This window comes from Amphiprion ocellaris, chromosome 13 (assembly GCF_022539595.1).
Source record: "Amphiprion ocellaris isolate individual 3 ecotype Okinawa chromosome 13, ASM2253959v1, whole genome shotgun sequence".
Classification (NCBI taxonomy): domain Eukaryota; kingdom Metazoa; phylum Chordata; class Actinopteri; family Pomacentridae; genus Amphiprion; species Amphiprion ocellaris.
The window spans coordinates 16,641,863-16,659,592 of record NC_072778.1 but is presented as its reverse complement, the minus strand read 5'-3'; the positions used below and the strand labels follow the sequence as shown (position 1 = coordinate 16,659,592).

At 39.2% G+C, this 17,730-nt stretch overlaps 1 protein-coding gene across 1 annotated transcript; it reads left to right on the top strand.

Moving 5' to 3' along the window:
• The first annotated feature begins 527 nt into the window (after window positions 1-527).
• zgc:152774 (uncharacterized protein LOC553526 homolog) lies at window positions 528-17,068 on the top strand. Its single transcript, XM_055016585.1, has 17 exons — window positions 528-656; window positions 796-868; window positions 2,291-2,423; window positions 2,728-2,949; window positions 3,250-3,396; window positions 4,475-4,628; window positions 5,491-5,619; window positions 6,636-6,755; window positions 6,903-7,006; window positions 7,230-7,346; window positions 8,057-8,173; window positions 9,394-9,471; window positions 11,851-11,890; window positions 11,986-12,374; window positions 13,287-13,806; window positions 14,196-14,371; window positions 15,355-17,068. Exons 1-17 carry the CDS (start codon window positions 618-620, stop codon window positions 15,509-15,511), a joined length of 2,715 nt encoding a protein of 904 aa, XP_054872560.1. The 5' UTR covers window positions 528-617; the 3' UTR covers window positions 15,512-17,068.
• Window positions 17,069-17,730: the final 662 nt, after the last annotated feature.

The window sequence follows — 17,730 nt, the reverse complement described above, 5'->3', positions numbered from 1 at the left end:
TTTAAGCATGAAAATAAAACTACCCAAAATCCAAACTAAAAAGGTAGGTTTGAGTTTGCTTTTAAAAATACCGGCACAAGATTGAAATGTGGGCCATAATAACAAACGGCTACCTCACAGAGGATTTTTGTTCTGACTTTTGGTTTAAATAAGATGTAATACAGTTAAATCTGTTGATAATGAGTATTATTTAATTGAACCTGTAGCACAACTAGCAATTAATAGAAACACGTGTCTTTGTCTAAAATTGGTGGTTAGGTTTACCCCATAATTGCTCTTTTTTCTGTTCTTCTGCCCCTGGGACGTTTCTTATTACACATGCATTTCTGACAAACATTACCAACACTGGAGGAATAAGAGGGTAATTACAATCATAGGCAATGGCGAACAGAAGTGGTAAATTATAACATGATGTAGGTTTTAGAATTAAGTTAACCACTTGGTAGAGCTACATCTTCACATTACGCAGTTGACAAACTAACCAGTCTTCAGTGTGAGCTGTTTTCAGCAGACTTCCTCTGACACCCACAGGACGCGCCCACTGCTGGCTGCCGACTAAAACGCACCTGCGCGCACCAGAGCCACGGCACGGGACGCCGAATATTCAGCTGCAAGACATGGCGAGGTTAAGCGAGCATGGGATTCGCCTGAGTTCCGTACGTATAGCCGATACTTCACACATGGAATTTGTGTTTTCTTCCACGTTAAGTTGCACAGTGACTTCGGGTGCAGGGGTTGGAAATGATAAATGCAGCTGCGACTGATTCACTGACGTGTTTGTGATTCTGTCTCCAGATGAGTCCTTCCTTCCTCAACAGCAACTCCACCAGTCACACTTGGCCGTTCAGCGCTGTGGCAGAGTTAATAGGTAGGAAACGAGAAGAACAAGAGGGACGTTGAAACTTTGCATTGCCTGCGCACCTGCACACTCTACCTGTTTTTCATACTTTCATTTCGTGCGCTCTTCCGCTGTGGCGCACAAAGCGCCCCGCTTGTCTGAAAATGGACCGAATGGACTTCCTCTTTCACACCCTCAACGATTTTTACCACTGTGTTTACGCCACAGTAACTCTGTCAAGTCCTGCTGGAGGTTTTCAAGCCTGCTGTGGTGACAATTAAGTTCTGAAGTTATGCCAAGTGAGCTCATTTCGTTGTCATGTGTCTCCGTAACTGCGGTATCGTTTCTGCGTAATCGTTGCTGTTCTGAAGCATTTCTGAGACTTCAGCGCATGCATGTGAACCAGTGTTTGAGTTGATCCTCCATGAGACACACGTCGTCTGTTGGCGCTGTCAACATTGCCATTCCTCCACTGTGTGCGCTCTCATTGGCTTAGACGTGCAGAGCGGCTGTTGGCTGCCGGTTTTTAGCAGGAATTACTATCACTATCAAAACATTACTTACCTAGAGAGTATATCACAGAGTGCACCATTGCGCAGGAGTTACTCAATAGTTAATGAAGCAAAATGCAGCAAATTCTAACCCTGTATGTCTAATAGTTGTTGAGGTTATTTATAAGATACAACAGGTGCATGGTGATAGATAGATAGATAGATAGATAGATAGATACTTTATTTAAGATATCCAGTAGGTCGCACGTTACATTCAAGTTAATTAAGAAAACAATGTATGAAAGAATGTGTATTTGATGTACAAATCATGCTGGTCTATGAAATAAATATAGGTGCCAAAAAGGCTGGTATTTACCAAAAAAAAGGGGCAAAAAATGTTATTTACAACAAGATAGAAAATAAAACCACCTGCCTAATATTGTGTAGATCCGCCACGTGCTGCCAAAACAGTTCTGAAGAGTCGGGACATGGATCCGTTGAGTACTGTGGGTTACAGGGTGGAGATTCCGTGGATCTCATTTTCTCATCCAATGGTTACTTGATCGAATTGGGATCATGGGAATTTAGAGGCCGGGTCAACACTTGTTGCTCTTTGTCGGGTTCCTCGAGCAATCCTGAGCAGTTTCTGCAGTTTGGCAGAGTGAATCTGGGGGTGGGTGCGACTGGTCTGTAACAGTATTTAAATGGGTTTCAAAGTAACATCCACATGAATGGCAGGACCTGAAGTCCTACCAGGACAACATCTACAGTAACTTGCAGGTATAGTCAAAGAACCAGATGGATAGTCTATTTGTTTTACTATACCTGCATGAATTAGCATCAGACATTTTGACAGCATTCATTTTCATTGTGAAGTAGCATTAAGGAGACTCCTCTCTCTACCTCCCATTCTCTGTCACTCTGTTTTCGGACTTTTAATTCTCTATCTGTCATGTTCTAGATAATGCATCCGATCCTGGTGTGTCTGCGAAACAGATCTGGATAGATGCAGTGAATGAAGCTGATCACCTCTGCATCACCTTCACTGATAATGGCAGCGGCATGACCCCCAACAAACTGCACAAGATGCTCAGGTGAGACATGTTCACATCCATGTGAAGTAGCTGAAAAATACAAAGCTTTTCATAGCACATGGCATCAGAAACACACATAGTTTTGCTTTGCTTTTCTGCATTCAACTCACAGATTCACACATTCTCCTACAAAGCATCCATCAAATTTACACCTGAGATTCATTTATCAAACTGACAAATTCTAGAAGATCTTTTTCACCTGTTTTATTCAATGATTCTACTGCTGGTTCATGATTACAGTTAACTCTACAATGAAAGTGGTCCTAGGTTGTATATCTGCTTACTTCCTGTCTCTTCCCTTCAGCTTTGGTTTCACAGAAAAGGGCTCAGGTAAAGCCAGTCTGCAGGCCATCGGCGTGTACGGTAACGGCTTCAAGTCTGGCTCGATGCGCCTGGGTCGTGATGCCCTAATCTTCACCAAAAATGGTGGCTGTCAGACTGTGGGAATGCTGTCTCAGACCTACCTGGAAAACATCAAAGCCCAGGCTGTCATCGTCCCCATCGTCCCGTTCAACCAACTAACCAATATCCTTAACATAAGAATGAATGGGACATACAGGGAAGAAAGAAGAGGATATTTGAACTGGTAGATACACTGTAGCACCAGTATGTCTTCATAATTTCTTGGCATTATTACTGTAAACCATCATCACCGTGATGATACACAATGTGACTGACTTGCAAATAGTCAGCCCAGGATTAAAGAAAGACGTGACTATTCCAGGTATACAAAGGGACATAAAACCATTTCTTCTTCCTGAGTAGCAGATAACATATTTATCGCCATGCGTGCTGCATTATATTCTGTCCTTAATTCACTTCTACAGTCGCTGGTTGTGACTGAGGATTCGGAGGCCAGCTTGGCAGCCATCCTCCAGCACTCCATCGTCAGCTCCCTGGAGCAGATACAGAAACACTTCGACTCGATTCTCTCCAAAAAAGGCACCAAGATATTAATCTGGAACATCCGCAGGTCAGAATCACGCATATGTTAATGCTAAATTCAAGTTCAAGAAACAGTCTACAAGTGTATTAAATGATACATGCTTTTCATTTTACCAGTAGCATGTTAATAAAAGTACAAATGTTCCCTTTCTTGTTGAGAATGTTTAATACCATTCTCATGCCTGTCATTTTAATGTGAAATACACTCACAAGATGGTTATTTTAGTTTAGCTGAAAGACTCAAAGTAGGTGAAACAGCTACTCTGGCTGTGTTCACAGATTTTAAAATGCTCACTGATTGACATGCTTTATGTCACAAGTTGTCATTTTGTTTTTTGTTGGAAGTAAACAACAAATATATAATGTGTTAATTTGTGAAATTTAGAGGTAGCCAGGTTATCTGTTTCAGCCTTGTTCCAGTCTTTAGACAACTCCATGGCTGTAACTTCATATTAAACACACACAAAAGAGTGATGTCAAAACTCTTCTACAACTCTCTGCAACAAAGCAGACAAGCATGTTTCCCCAAATTGTTGAACTATTACTTTAGTTGGAGTTCACTCAAAATTCCTTGGTTTGTTGAGTGTTGGTCAAATGTAACACCTGTTAGGTTAAAGTGTGTGCAAGACAAAGACAAGCAGAAAAAGGCAAATGGGGATGGAACACTCATATGATATTTGTTTAAGCATGGATTTAGGCAAATCCATGCAAAGTAACACATGTTCAAATTCAAGCCTCCATCTTCTTGTGGATAGCAGAGATTTCATGTCTTTTTTCCGTGTTTATTTCTTAAGGAAACAATTAGTAGTGTAGAGTTAAATTGTTGCAAACTGCTAAGAAGCAGCTTTTCAAGTTTCTCATACCTCCTGTTTTCACTTCCTCTTCACACTAGAGATAGAGAACGGTCACCACAATGATGATTATCATCCAATAATAAATATAGCACTTAAAAAGATGAGTCAAAGTGGCAGCAGTTAGACACATTGTAAAGTCCTAATTCTGTGACCCATTAAGTCATTAGTTTAACTTTACATTAAATTTGAGTATCCTTTTGACATAATTCCAATGAAGTGAAACACAATGTGTCATTTTCTGTTTTTCTTAAGAGCCAAAGATGGTAAGACGGAGATCGACTTTGAGACTGATCCAAGTGACTTTCGTTTGCCTGAGATTCAGATTGAAGAACTGAAGAAGGGTCCGAGGAAAAGCGGATCATTGAGACCTGAGCACAACATCCCAGACATGCATTACAGTCTCAGGGTGAGTTGGTAACAATATATCATCAAAGATAGAACTGTGTAGGTATTGTTAGTGAAAGCATTTATCTGACATTCATAAGACAGTGCAATGTTTTGACATTTTTATAATAATCAGGCTTGTTTGGACACTTAGACACATCTGGGTTGACTTGAGGGTGAGAAGTTTAGAGCAGAGTACAGGGTGAGAGTGGTTGTGTGTAAAGTATCAGTACTGACAGGTGGGGAGTTCTCGGTTTGCCTGGTGGCCATAAATAAAAACCTGGAACTCCCCAGCAGTCAGTCACAGCGGAAGTAGTCTGACTTACAGGATGGAGACTTTAGGTACTTTGGCCCTAAACTGGCCATGCATTTCACATGACTTTCGTGTGATGCCATGTGTTTGTTACAACGTCATAATGGGAAATGACAACAACAACACCCTCTGGGCAGTACCCTACCACACAGAAAATATCAAGTTTTGCCAAGGATTTGGACCATGCAGTAAGGCAGACTTGCTGGTTTTTCACATTTTAATCACAGTTCTTGCTGCAAATCCTCCTCCGAAACACTTCCCCCTTCATTATTTTGAGGGAATACTAAAGCTGCATTCTCCACTAAAGAAATAAAAACAAGCCAGATCATTTTTTTTTTTAACTTTGTCTATAACAGAAAGATAATGAAGTGCAGCCAGATCATTCTGTAATGCAGAATAGACTGACGAAGCCTTTTGGATGAAACATCTACAAGAAACCAAAAAGATTTCCAGTTGACTTCTGCTTCAGTACTTAGGATGTGAGATTCCTGTTACGATTTGAAATCCTAAATACCACACCTTCCAGGTAATCACCTTTTCCATTCTCTCTTGGTGTGTTTGTTCGTGTCAGGCCTACCTGAGCATCTTGTACCTGAAGCCGAGGACACAGGTCATACTGAGGGGGAGGAAGATTCTGACCAAGCTGGTGTCAAAGAGGCTGATACACATCGAGCACGACGTGTACAAACCTCACTTCAGTGTATCCTTACGCTGTCTTTGTATCACCTATCTTTACATGCAGAGGGGAAGTGGGAAGCTGGTGGCTTTTGGAAACGAACCAAGCAGTGCTACTTTTACTGAGATCTGACAAGGCAGAAATACCTCGTGGTATTTAACAGATGTATGAGGGAAGATGGAAACAAGCACCACAACTCCAGATCATGTTTTTCATGTCTATTGAGAATGCATTATCATTTTACTTTCATATTTGTTGGTTGTCAGACTTATAAAGAGTGTTGGGACTTCGCACTAGTAACACAACACTTTTTATGTATTTGTTTTTTTAATTTGGCCGAACATGTTGCATAGCACGAGTGAAAATTTTGGATGTAAGACAGGTATTTACACAAAACTCTTTGTACATGATTCAAGTGTACTACCCTTTGGGCTGCCGCTGGTTTTTGTTACCAATTTTTATAGTGGAATAACATATTAAATTTGTTCCATGGTATACATCAAAACTTTTAATCCACCAAAACTTACTTGGGCAAGACAAAGGTGGTACAAACTTAGAAATATGCTGCATTCTTTGTAATGTTAGTGCAAACAAATTTATGTATTTGGAGGGGTGTATAATATCACACGTTAAATATTCTACTACTACTACTTGTTTAGGCTGAAAACCCATTGTATTGTATTGTTTTGGTATTGAATAACATACAGTATTAAAAGCTGTTGCGCAGTAAAAATCTAACCTTTTTTTTTTAAATAGTTGAAACTAAATATTTTAATTTATTCATTATTTACTGATTTACTGATAGCATTTTTCTTTGTGCTCATTTCTGATACTGCTCTTTAAAGACACATTCTATCCATTTAAAATTGTCAACACAATAATTATTTGCGTTAATATTCCTGTAATTAGCATGAACAATTAGTTTTGGCTTTTGCTTCTTTTTCAGTCATATCTTTAAGCTTGCAAAATATTTACATGACCTGATTTCAGTCTAAGTCCTATCAGTGTCCAGTGCTGTTGCCTTAACTGGTGTCTGTCAGAAAGAGAAGGTGAAGGTGACCTTCGGGCTGAACCCCAAAAACAAGGACCACTACGGCATCATGATGTACCACAAGAATCGACTCATTAAAGCGTATGAGAAAGTTGGCTGCCAGCTTAAGGTAAAGTAAAGGCAATACTCTGCGTATCTTTAAACATGATGAGCAGGTTTTTGTTTGTTTGTTTGTTTGTTTGTTTGTTTGTTTGTTTGTTTGTTTGTTTGTTTGTTTGTTTTATCCTGGGTAAATCTCCCCCTTCACTTTCTCCAGGCTTCGGGTCAAAGAGCAGGAATCGGGGTCATCGGCATCATCGAGTGCAACTTTCTCAAACCTGCTCACAACAAGCAAGACTTTGAATACACCAAAGAATACAGGTACGACATGCATGCAGAATGAATCGTACATGATGTTTTTGCTGATAAGAGTTGCTGCTTGCAATACAACACATGAAGGCGTAGTATATTGAACTTCTTTTCTCCAGTGAGAGTCACTGTCAGTACGTATTTGCCTAATATACTCTTACTTGTGTTGTTGTGTTAATGATATTAGTATAAATGTTACAGGTAGTTACTGTTGTTTCCATTTTCTGCTTCTAAGACTCACCCTCGGAGCTTTGGGCCTAAAACTCAACGACTACTGGAAAGAGGTGACGGAGAAGAAGGCCAGAGAGCGAGAGTTTCAGGCTGTAGACAAAGATGAAAACGGCGGTGATGAGTGAGTTTGTTGTCACAGTGCAAGCAGAGAAAATGTATCTCCTCACCTTTAAGTGTCTTCATAACTTGACTCCAGCAACACAACGTAACACCTCCTGTTACAGTCGACCTGTGGAGTCCTTGTCACTACTATGTTCTGTTGGGGGGCAGAGCCAGAGCTTGATTATGTTTCTAATTCCAGATTTAAGACAAATTTTTGAGGCTATTTTTACAGTAACGTAGATTTTTGCTGTTTTTCTGTATGTTAAGTGTCTTCAGGAAATATTTTCATACGCACTTAAATTCAAATTCCTTTTATTACTATTTTTACTTATTTTTCTATGTCTGTTGTGCCACTGAAGGAGTATTTCTGTTCACCTGGTCCAAATGGCTGTAAATGTGTTTTTGATACTGTTAAAACTACTAGAAAAGTGAAAGCAAATTGTCCAAGTGATATCCCTCCCGCTCATGCAGAACCTTTGCAACAAAAAGTGAAAATAGGTATTGTTTTTCCAAGGCTTGCAAACAGAGATCTGTGACTCAGCCTCTGGATGAAGGCAGGGACCACAAAAAGCCTTTCAAACCAATTTAGAACATAAATAATTTATGTGATGTACTAAAATGGAAAATATACTTGGGTTCAGCAGAAAATATGTTTCATCTTGTACTTAGCTCTTGATCGGACGTGTTCATGTGGACAAATCTAGACTGACTGAGATCGTTTGTTCACAGGGGTCCCATGTGGTTGCAGTGTGAAGAGTGTCTGAAGTGGCGAAGCGTCCCTGCGAGTCATTATGATGTCACTCCTGAAAACTGGAACTGCAGCCAGAATCCCAATCCACGTTACAGGTTTGTGTTTCTAATGATTTTTGTTGAATAGTAAACAGTGTCTGAATGAATTATTGCAGAAAATGGTGCATGTTCACCTCTCTCACCGTTAGCAGTACTTCAGCAGTGTTGTTAGATTGGTTCAACTGAGGAGAAAATCCTTTTTTTGCAGGTGTTTTATGAGCTAGCAGCAGTTATGTTCAGAGAGAACTCAAAAATGTGTTTTGCAGTGTGATAAATGTCTAATGTCGTAAATCATAAAAGAAAAAAAGGAAGTTGAATTTCTTCTTACATGTTACATTTGAGTTTAACAAAAATGAAGAAAGGAGCTGGAATCAGCACAGTGCCCACAGGTGTTACCAGTACCGGGATAAAAAATGGTGACTCAACATATTGTCAATATTTTACTACTTACATATTTAAATTTGTTTGCGTGTATCTCTCCTGTTTGCTTTGTGTTTGCCTGCAGTTTGTAAAGTGCCAGAATTTTGAGCATGTGACCTTTGGAACACAGAATTTATTTATTTATTTTTTACAGAATCTGATTAGAGCAGATGATTTACTTTTGCCAAAATTTATAATGAGACATGCATAACAAAATGATTTTGATGAAATGTAACTATTTGAATTTTCCCGAAGAAATGGCCCTTAGTTTGTACATGCAGCAGAAGTTTGTGACCATCTGGAAGTTGAACATCTGACTATTTTGTTTTTTTTAGTTTTTACGATTTCTGTCTCTAATAAATGACAGTATTTTGTTGATTTTTATTAAAGATAGCATTCTTTTTTTAACCCACTGGCAAGCTTTGGTGGTAAAGTCAGCACAGTTCCTGCTGCTGTGCACTGACTCTTTGAGAATCCAGTTAGAGCTCAGACTAGTTAAGAGAAAACTGATGTCTATACATCACAGTTAGAAGGCCTTTTAAATCCCAATCCTATCCTCCTTCCCTGGTCTGTATCCTTCACCTACCTATCAAGATAACTAGAATGCAAGACAGCAATACTGAACATAAACCACAATATCCCCAGTATGAAACCACGTTCTACATTCCTGTCTCTGCTGTCCATAAAAAGGAAAATAATAAACATTAATAAATAATGAACATGCACATATCTCTGACTGACTTGTATGATGCAACACCTCACTACTTGAAACTCACGTAAGCCAGCGTGTGGGTGTGTGTGCCGGCTAAAGTGAACTTTAGCAGCAGTTTCTAAGCCAGGCCTCTTTCTCTTTTCAGAAGCTGCTCTTCACCAGAGGAAGCAGAGGACAGCGAGGAGCTGTTAACGCCCAGCTACCAGAAGAACCACAAGAAACTGTACGTTCACATTTCTGTAGAACTCTTTAACTTTGTGTGAGAATTTGTGTATGAATGAACGTTTCAGTCTGCTGTTCTTTGTGCGTGTGTATGTGTGTGGGTTTGTGTGCTGTTTTGTGGTTTCCATCTCACCGTTTTGTGCTTTTATTTCCGGTGGTTGTCCACGTGACTCTGCATGTGTGTGACAGAGGGAAATAGTTTTGCTAAACTCCACCTAAACAAAGTTGGTCTAACATGAGACTCAGTCAGGTCTTCAATACATAAAGACTCATAATGGCAAAACAGTTTTAATAATTTTGTAAAGTCTTTTTGTGAGACATTTTCAACAAAAAATGTTGTGAACATTAAATTATGAATGACTTTATATGACTTATAGTTGCTGTAGATAGCTAACATTACTGCTTACAAGCAGTGTTGCCAACCATTTTGGTACAAGACCAATGTTCATAAGTTCATTAGTGCTCTCATGCTGCCCAAGCAAATCTGATGCCAAATAAGATGAAGATAGTTTGATAAATAGGTAACATTGTAATATTTACAGAGATTATATTTTTACAGAGGGCTGCACAGTGGCTTGATGTTTAGCATGTTCACCTTGCAGCTAGAAGATCCCTGTTTCGTGTCCTGGACTTCCTGGGATCTTTCTGCATGGAGTTTGCATGTTCTCTCTGTGCCTGTGTGGGTTTTCTCCAGGGTTAGTCCGGCTTCCTCCCACAGTCCAAATACATGCTGAGGTTAATTGATAGCTCTAATTTGTCTGCAGGTGTGAATGTGAGTGTAGCCCTGTGATAGACTGACGACCTGGTATTTGGCACAAAGAACATGCAAAATAACCACAAAAAATACTAAAATCACCACAAAAAGGACCAAAATTACCACAAAAAGGACCAAAGTTACCACAAAAAGGACCAGAAGTACCACAAAACAGGTGTAATTGCGACAAAAACTCAAATTCAGCATAACAAAATCTACCAAATTGGACTAAAGTTCCTTCCTTACTTCTTCAGAATCATCTGGTTCTTCATCTCCAGTAACTTTATTAATGATCAGAGATCTACCTTCAAACTGTGAATATTTCCAGGTCCTTGAAGTTCATAGAGGTGGGTCCAGATTTATCACCTTTTAATTGAATTTTTCCATCATTTCTGAGTCTCAGAATGTCATCAGTACAGCAGATAGACACATGACATTTTAGGAGGAAAGACAGGCATCCTCTGCCTTTGCCCTAAGTCAGCTGGGATAGGCTCCAGCCCCCCTAATGAGGATTAAGTGATGTGTAGATAATTGATGGATAGATAGATATTTTTATGGCTGAATAGTATCTATCTGATCTAAGATCAATTTTTTTTGCTGTTTATGGTCAGTTTCATTTGGCTTTTTTGACAAGAATTTACCAAAAAAGAGACCCTTTCATGTCAAAGTGAAAACATTTCTGCTTGGAAATGTCAATTAAATGAAAATATAAAATGTAAAAGTGATTAAGTATTGGCCCCCTTTAGGTCAGTGTTTAGTAGCTGCACCTTTGCTGCAGTTGCATCATTGAGCCTGTTTGGATAAGTAGCTCTGCACATCTGAACACTGCAATTTTAACTCACTCCTCTTTACAAATCTGTCAGGTTGCACAGAGAGGATGACTAAACAACTCTTTTCAAGTCCAGTCACAAATTCTCAATTTGAATGTGGACTTAGTTCTGACTTGACCTCTTTAGAACATTTCTGCTTAGTGTAGCTTTGGCTTTGGGATTTTTGACGGCAAGTCTGCTTCAGGTCATTGTCATGCTGACAAAACAAATCTTCTCCCGAGTCACTGTTTTCTTGCAGACTGCATCAGGTCTTTCTCCACTATTTCCTAACACTTTGCTGCATTCATTTTACCCCCTATCTTTCAAGCCTTCCAGGGCCTGCTGCAGAGAACCTTCCTCACATCATGATGCTGCCACCACCATGCTTCACAGTGGGGATGGTGTGTTTGGTATCTGACAGATATAGCTTCTAGTCTGATGGCCAGAAAGCTGAATTTTAGTGTCATCAGGGCATAGAACCTTCTTCCAGTTGAGTTCAGAGTCTCCCACATGCTTTCTGGGAAACCCTCAGCAAGATTTAATACGAGCATTTTTACAACAGTGACTTTCTCTTTGTAATTCTCCCATTGAGCTTTGACTGGTGAAGAACAGGCCACATTTCTTGGCATTACTTTGGCGAAATCTGTTTCCACTTTGACATGAAAGTTTGTTTTGGGGTTTTTTTGTAAATTATTATATATAAAAGCCTAATTAAATTGACCATGGTTCAATGTTGAAAAGCAATTAAAAGGGAAAACTAAGGTGAGTGAATTTATATATGCGCTGCAATGAGTGTCTCTTTATTTTCCCCATGCAGAGAGCACCCCAGAAGCAGAAAACGAGAAAAATCATTAGAGGTAAGTGAAGTATCTTTCGTGTCACGCGCAACTTCACTGCCAATGTACAGTGTATTTCTTGCTACACTGAGTGTGTTTGGTTGTGTGTGTTGCAGGTTTGTGAGTTCCAGGAACCTGTAACTAAACATCAAGGCCTCTCACGCAGCTCATCAGAACCAGTCCAGCCCACCTTCCAGGACACAAACACACCTGAGCATGCAACCACAATACTTCGGCGTCATACAGAGGATAAGACACTTAAGCATGTTGAGACAAACGCAGATCGCCTCACAGATCATTGTCGAGACACACACACAAATGATGCACAGACACAGTCAGTCACAAACACGGAAGAGAAACCTGCTGGAAGTTACAAATCCATTAAAGACAAGAATGAAACCACTGCGGGACAGATGCTTGTGGAAAATGAAGCAAATGATCAGAATCTCGGAGATGAAGAGTGTCACAAAAAGAATAACGTGGAGGAGCGCATGGACACTTTAAGGTGAGATATATAAACGATGAAATAACAAGCACATTATTTCAAACAGTGTGATGTATTAATGCAGCGTTATTGGTTGATGTAGCGTTCTTCAACCAGCCTCCACTTAAAAAGGTCAAACATCTCAACACCTTTGTGAAGACTTGACAGCGTGAGATACTAATAACTTTAATGAATGAATTAAATTTAACAGAAATAGAAAAGGCAGAGTCGTTGCATGGAGACACTGCTGTGCAAGAAAGCACAATAAAGCAGGATAACAGGATAGGTAATTAACGCTGCTCATTAAAAGCACAACAAGGTGAGATAAGTTGATCAGGTCTTATAATTGATACAATACAGCACTACTGCTGTGGATGAATGGGATGGACGGGCAGAGTTAGGAAATACCACAAAGTCTAACAGATTAAGTAATGTGTAATTTTTCTCCTCTTTTATGGATAATTTATAGTTTTCTGCTCTGCAAAATGAGATGCTGTATGTTTTAACACCATCACTGACATTCAATTTCTGTAATGTTGTCTGGCCACTGTTTCCTATAAATAGGGTAAATTCAAAACATAAAAAAACGAAAAATGTATTAAAAAAATTTGGGGTCAGCTTGTTCTGATAAATATCGCTTATGTGAACTTTTTATTTAAAATAGAATGCAAATGACAGTAAGCTTTCTTTGTTTTCAGATTCATTAGATTGTCACCATAACATGACATGATCATAATAAAATATACTGGTCATGTAGTCTTCAGTATGATGGAGTACTGGAATGATAAAGAGAATCTGTAAGGTGGCGAGTCGGGTTGTTTTGAAATGGTTTGAAATAATGTAAAGAATGAAAAAGGTGCAGTTTATGAACTAAAAACAAAGCAAAAACACCAGTACACCTTTAAGCAACTGACAAACCTTTGTTTTTTGTAGCCACAAAAGGCCGTCAGAATCATTACTTCACTTTGTGAAGAAGAAGCGCTACCTCTGCGAAGACCAGCAGCCTGACTCAAGAAATCTACCAGATGAGCTGCATCCAGGGAAACAAACAGACATATTCAAGATCGTGTCCACGGAAACAAACAGAAAGGACAGCGGAGACCGATTAGAGAACTCAGACACGCTGCAGCAAACCCCCAGCAGCCACACCTGGACCCACTTGTCCGCCTCCACCCAGACTGTGGTGGTTTCCCCGCTGAGCCGAACAGAAGGTTCACACAGCAGGACGCTGCCTCCAGAAGCAGGCGAACGGGAAGCCAAAGTGCAGAGGCTGGCTGGGTTGGAGAAGGAGGTTCATAGGCTGCGGAGCCTTCTGGGTCTGGAAATCACAAAGACAACTCAATGCACAATGACGAGTTCTGACAGCAGCGCAGAAGAGCCAAAACAAAAGGCGGAGAGACCATCAGCATCCACAGCAAACACAGAGGTCGGCTGCCAAACGGACATGGCTGAGGTCAGCACAGTTTATACCCAGAGTTTTAGGCTTATTATAATGAGAAATTAGAAAACCTTGAATTTAAAGAAATCTTTCACACAGTTAATTGCTTTGGAATTATGTATGAATTTGCAGCATTTGTTTCCTTAAAATCCTCTTAACTGATCTGTTGAAAAATATTAACCTAAAGTAACCCAAAGTAATAATCAGTGAATATTTACGCTATAAATTGTGTAAATGCATGGTGATTACCTTAATTACAAGGTGTGCAAGGACCAGTGTTGTGCAACCAAAACAATCCCAGTGCTTCTTTAAGAAAAACAACAGCTAAAGGCAACATAGCATGTTTTATTTTACAGCCAACTATATCTGCTCATACTCAGTTGTCTTCTTCTCCCGCCCCTCAGTGCTCTAGTTCCTCATCCTCCAGCCCAGTTCAGGCTGCAGGACCCCAGGGGCTGCTGGCTCAGGCTCAGAAAGCTGTATTAGAGCCAAAGGATCAGCCAGAGCAGAACAAAACCAGGAAGAATGAGAGTCAGAGCAGAACGAAAGTCAGTGACAGCGAGGACTGTGAGGACAACAGGTGAGTTTTATAGACAGACATGCACCTGCTTTTACATACAGAGGCACAAAGATGTCCTTTATTATCCCCATTTTGCATGTGGCTCCTGCACTGATGTGCCTGTGAACCTAAGTCCTCTAATTGAAAGGTTGTGGTGGTTGACAGAATGAATGTCAGCTTTTTATCATTACCAGCACTTATTTCTCTAAAACCTAAATGCTTCTGTGATATAATACCTATTTACCTGCCTCTTTAAAATATTAACATTAAGACCCTACAATATTATATACTGTTGAAATTTGCATTGCTAGTTTAAAATTTAAGGTTAAGATGACATAATATTATGTAAAATACAATTGTACCTGCCTTATCTGAATATTAGAGGTTGACACCCTACAATATTATATAGAATGAAAATTACCTGACTGGCTCTATAATATTATATACTGTAGAAATGTACCTGATTAGTTAAAAACAACAAACATTAAGACCTAACAATATTATAGGAATACAAAATGACCTGACTAGCTTTAATAGGAGTCTTAAGAACCTACAATATTATATGCTCCTATACGTACATACTTGTATTTATACTTAAAAATAAAGGTTAAGACCTGACAAAATTATACCTGGAAAACCCAACAAAGAAATCTGAAAAAACATTTCCTGTGATAAGCACATTATTGACAGTTTAGATGAACAATTTCCTTTCAGTAGAAGGATGTAATATTCATAGTAATAATAATCAGTGGCAGAACAAGTATTCAATGCACCTGTTACTCACATTAGTGTAGAAATGAAATGGGTTTAAAATCATGACTTACATGCAAAATACTGTATTTAAATGTAATTAAATTTTTTAACTTACATTCTCCTCATTAGAATTATTATGTATTTATATAATTATTATGTAGTGATTCCCTTTTATACACTGGGAAAAAAAGTTTCCTTGAAGGGAGTTATTACCGTTTCTCGCTTTAATAATGAAGCTGTCGTCCAATCAGATCAGCGCAGCAGAATCTCCGCGACATCCGCAACAACGTGGTGGTTCTTCTCACGGCCCTCCTGCCCCAACTGGACCTGGCTGGCATCAGTATGGAGACCACCGATGTAGACAACATCCTGCAGCAGATCATTGAGGTCAACTCACTAAAACTATGATCAGGACTAATCCCAAGATGAAGACTTGTTTTTATTGTATTTTTTTATACAAAGTTTGGTTTGATAGAACTATATGTAAGTTAATATACAGCATGCTGTTGTAATTATCTTTAAATGCTCCCTATACTCAGTAATGTCATATTTTTATGGCCATGTGGTAAACACTTTGTGTAGACATACAAGACTGCGTGGCTTGTTATAGTAACTCAGTGTGATTTAAATTACAGTCTAGATGTATACATTGAAAGCCCTGGCACTGACTAGTATACCATGACATTGTGCAAACAAATCTGAAAAATAGGCACAAGAATATTTGGTGCTATTTTGCATACACACCAATCAGCCACAATATTATGACCGGTAGGCAGGTGGTCATAATGTTGTGGCTGATCGGTGTAGTTGCATAAAAACAAACAGTTGTCCAGAAATGTATATTCCCATAATTCACGAAACACCAAGTCTGACTGCCCCTAGTTATGAAGCTTTCCTCTACACATGTGTTGCTTGTTGGCAGCAGTCTGTGGTCATATAATTTTTAATGCAAGCTACAGTCTTTAATAAGCTTTGTTGAGAGCCTGTGGTCCCCACTGCTTTTCTTTGGGAAATATTTCCTAATTTTTCAAAGCAAAGTTGAGTTCAGTTCAGAGGCCGTGTCATTTCGGGGCACCGTTCATCTCAAGTTCAAGACCTTATATTGTCATAGGTAGAATTCTAGCCATTTCCCATTGAGAAACCAGACACAGCGTGCTAGAAAACATGACCAGTGAGAAACAAAGAAAAAAAACAAACACTGGACACCTTAGTCAGGCCAGTAAATCCAGATCAGAAACATGTAGCTCCAGAGTCAGAGATATCGCAGGATGGTAAAGAGACAGGAGGAAGCAGAAACTACAGAAAGAGAAGACACAAAGGTACTGACTTGCACTTGTGGCATATAAATGCAAGGAGAGTGCATCATGGGAAGCCTGGGCCTGTAGCAGCATAACCACGGCATGAGCCTCTAACCCTAACCCTGTAAAGTTTTAAAAGCCTGATCTTAAAAGTAAAGAGGGCTTCTACCTCCTGATCTGATTCCACAACAGAAGAACCTAATAACTGAAGCTCCCGCCTCCTATTCTGCTTTTGTAAACTCTGTAAGTTTGTACTCTGAAAACAGGACTGATATGGTGCTGTGACGTCTTTAACCCTTTGATGCACAACATGGGTCAAAAGATATCCATATTCCATTGAGTATGGGTCACTTTTGTAAGTGAAAGTAGCAAAAACATGGAGTTGCTTTTCAGTATCACTTCATGCAGGTAAAAGTACGCCGTAAAGGATAAAATAACTCCAAAGATTCCTCATATTAGTGCAGGAGACCATTCAGATCGTTGGATAATGTGGTTCAAATGCGTTTAAGTCCTGATACGTGCGTTGTGCTGTTGTTTGTTTTGCTTGTTTTATTAAAATGAGTCATATATGTTTTCTATCATCAGTTCTATCTAACTGATGGAGTAATTTGTTTACTTATAACTAATAAAGAAGACTCCACATGTTTGCATGAAAATACTGAAACTACTTCTTGTTTACTGCCTCTTAGTTTTTAAACCCTGTGCTCTACATCAGTAGGGTGCAGTGCCTGTTTTCACCACAAGGTGCCAGTAAAGCCTGTTAAGGAAATATGCTTCTCGTGCACATTTTGAGAACACAGTCCTTTATAATTGTGTGAAAACTAAGTTGTATTGTTTGTTTAGTGTGGTGTGTATGTTATTATATTGTAGTCCAGCGTTAGCAGTGCACCACACCACTTGCCCAAACGTTCTGGGAGTTTTGCTCGAGGCTAGAATTTCATTGTTATCTGACAAGATCAGCAGCAGATATGGAGGTATTTGCTGCATGTATTAATAAAAGGTGACACGACATATATTCATGTAGAATTAAACTTTATTACAGCAAACATTTTAAAGTACTGGTTTCTGAACTCCTTTTAACCTATTAATATCAACAGCTATGCAGTTCGAATAATCTGCAAACCAATACTTCAATTGTGTTTTTGTTGTTTTTTTACTGTTAACATGGAAATGAATACTTTTTTCTCAGCTTTTACTAGGTATTACGTGTAATTAATAATCAGGGAAATCTGTAAAATAAAATATCTACGAAATGGCAATATATAGTTGATATGTGCAATTGAACAAAACACCTGCAAACTGCAAACTTCTTGTATGTATGTAAATTTA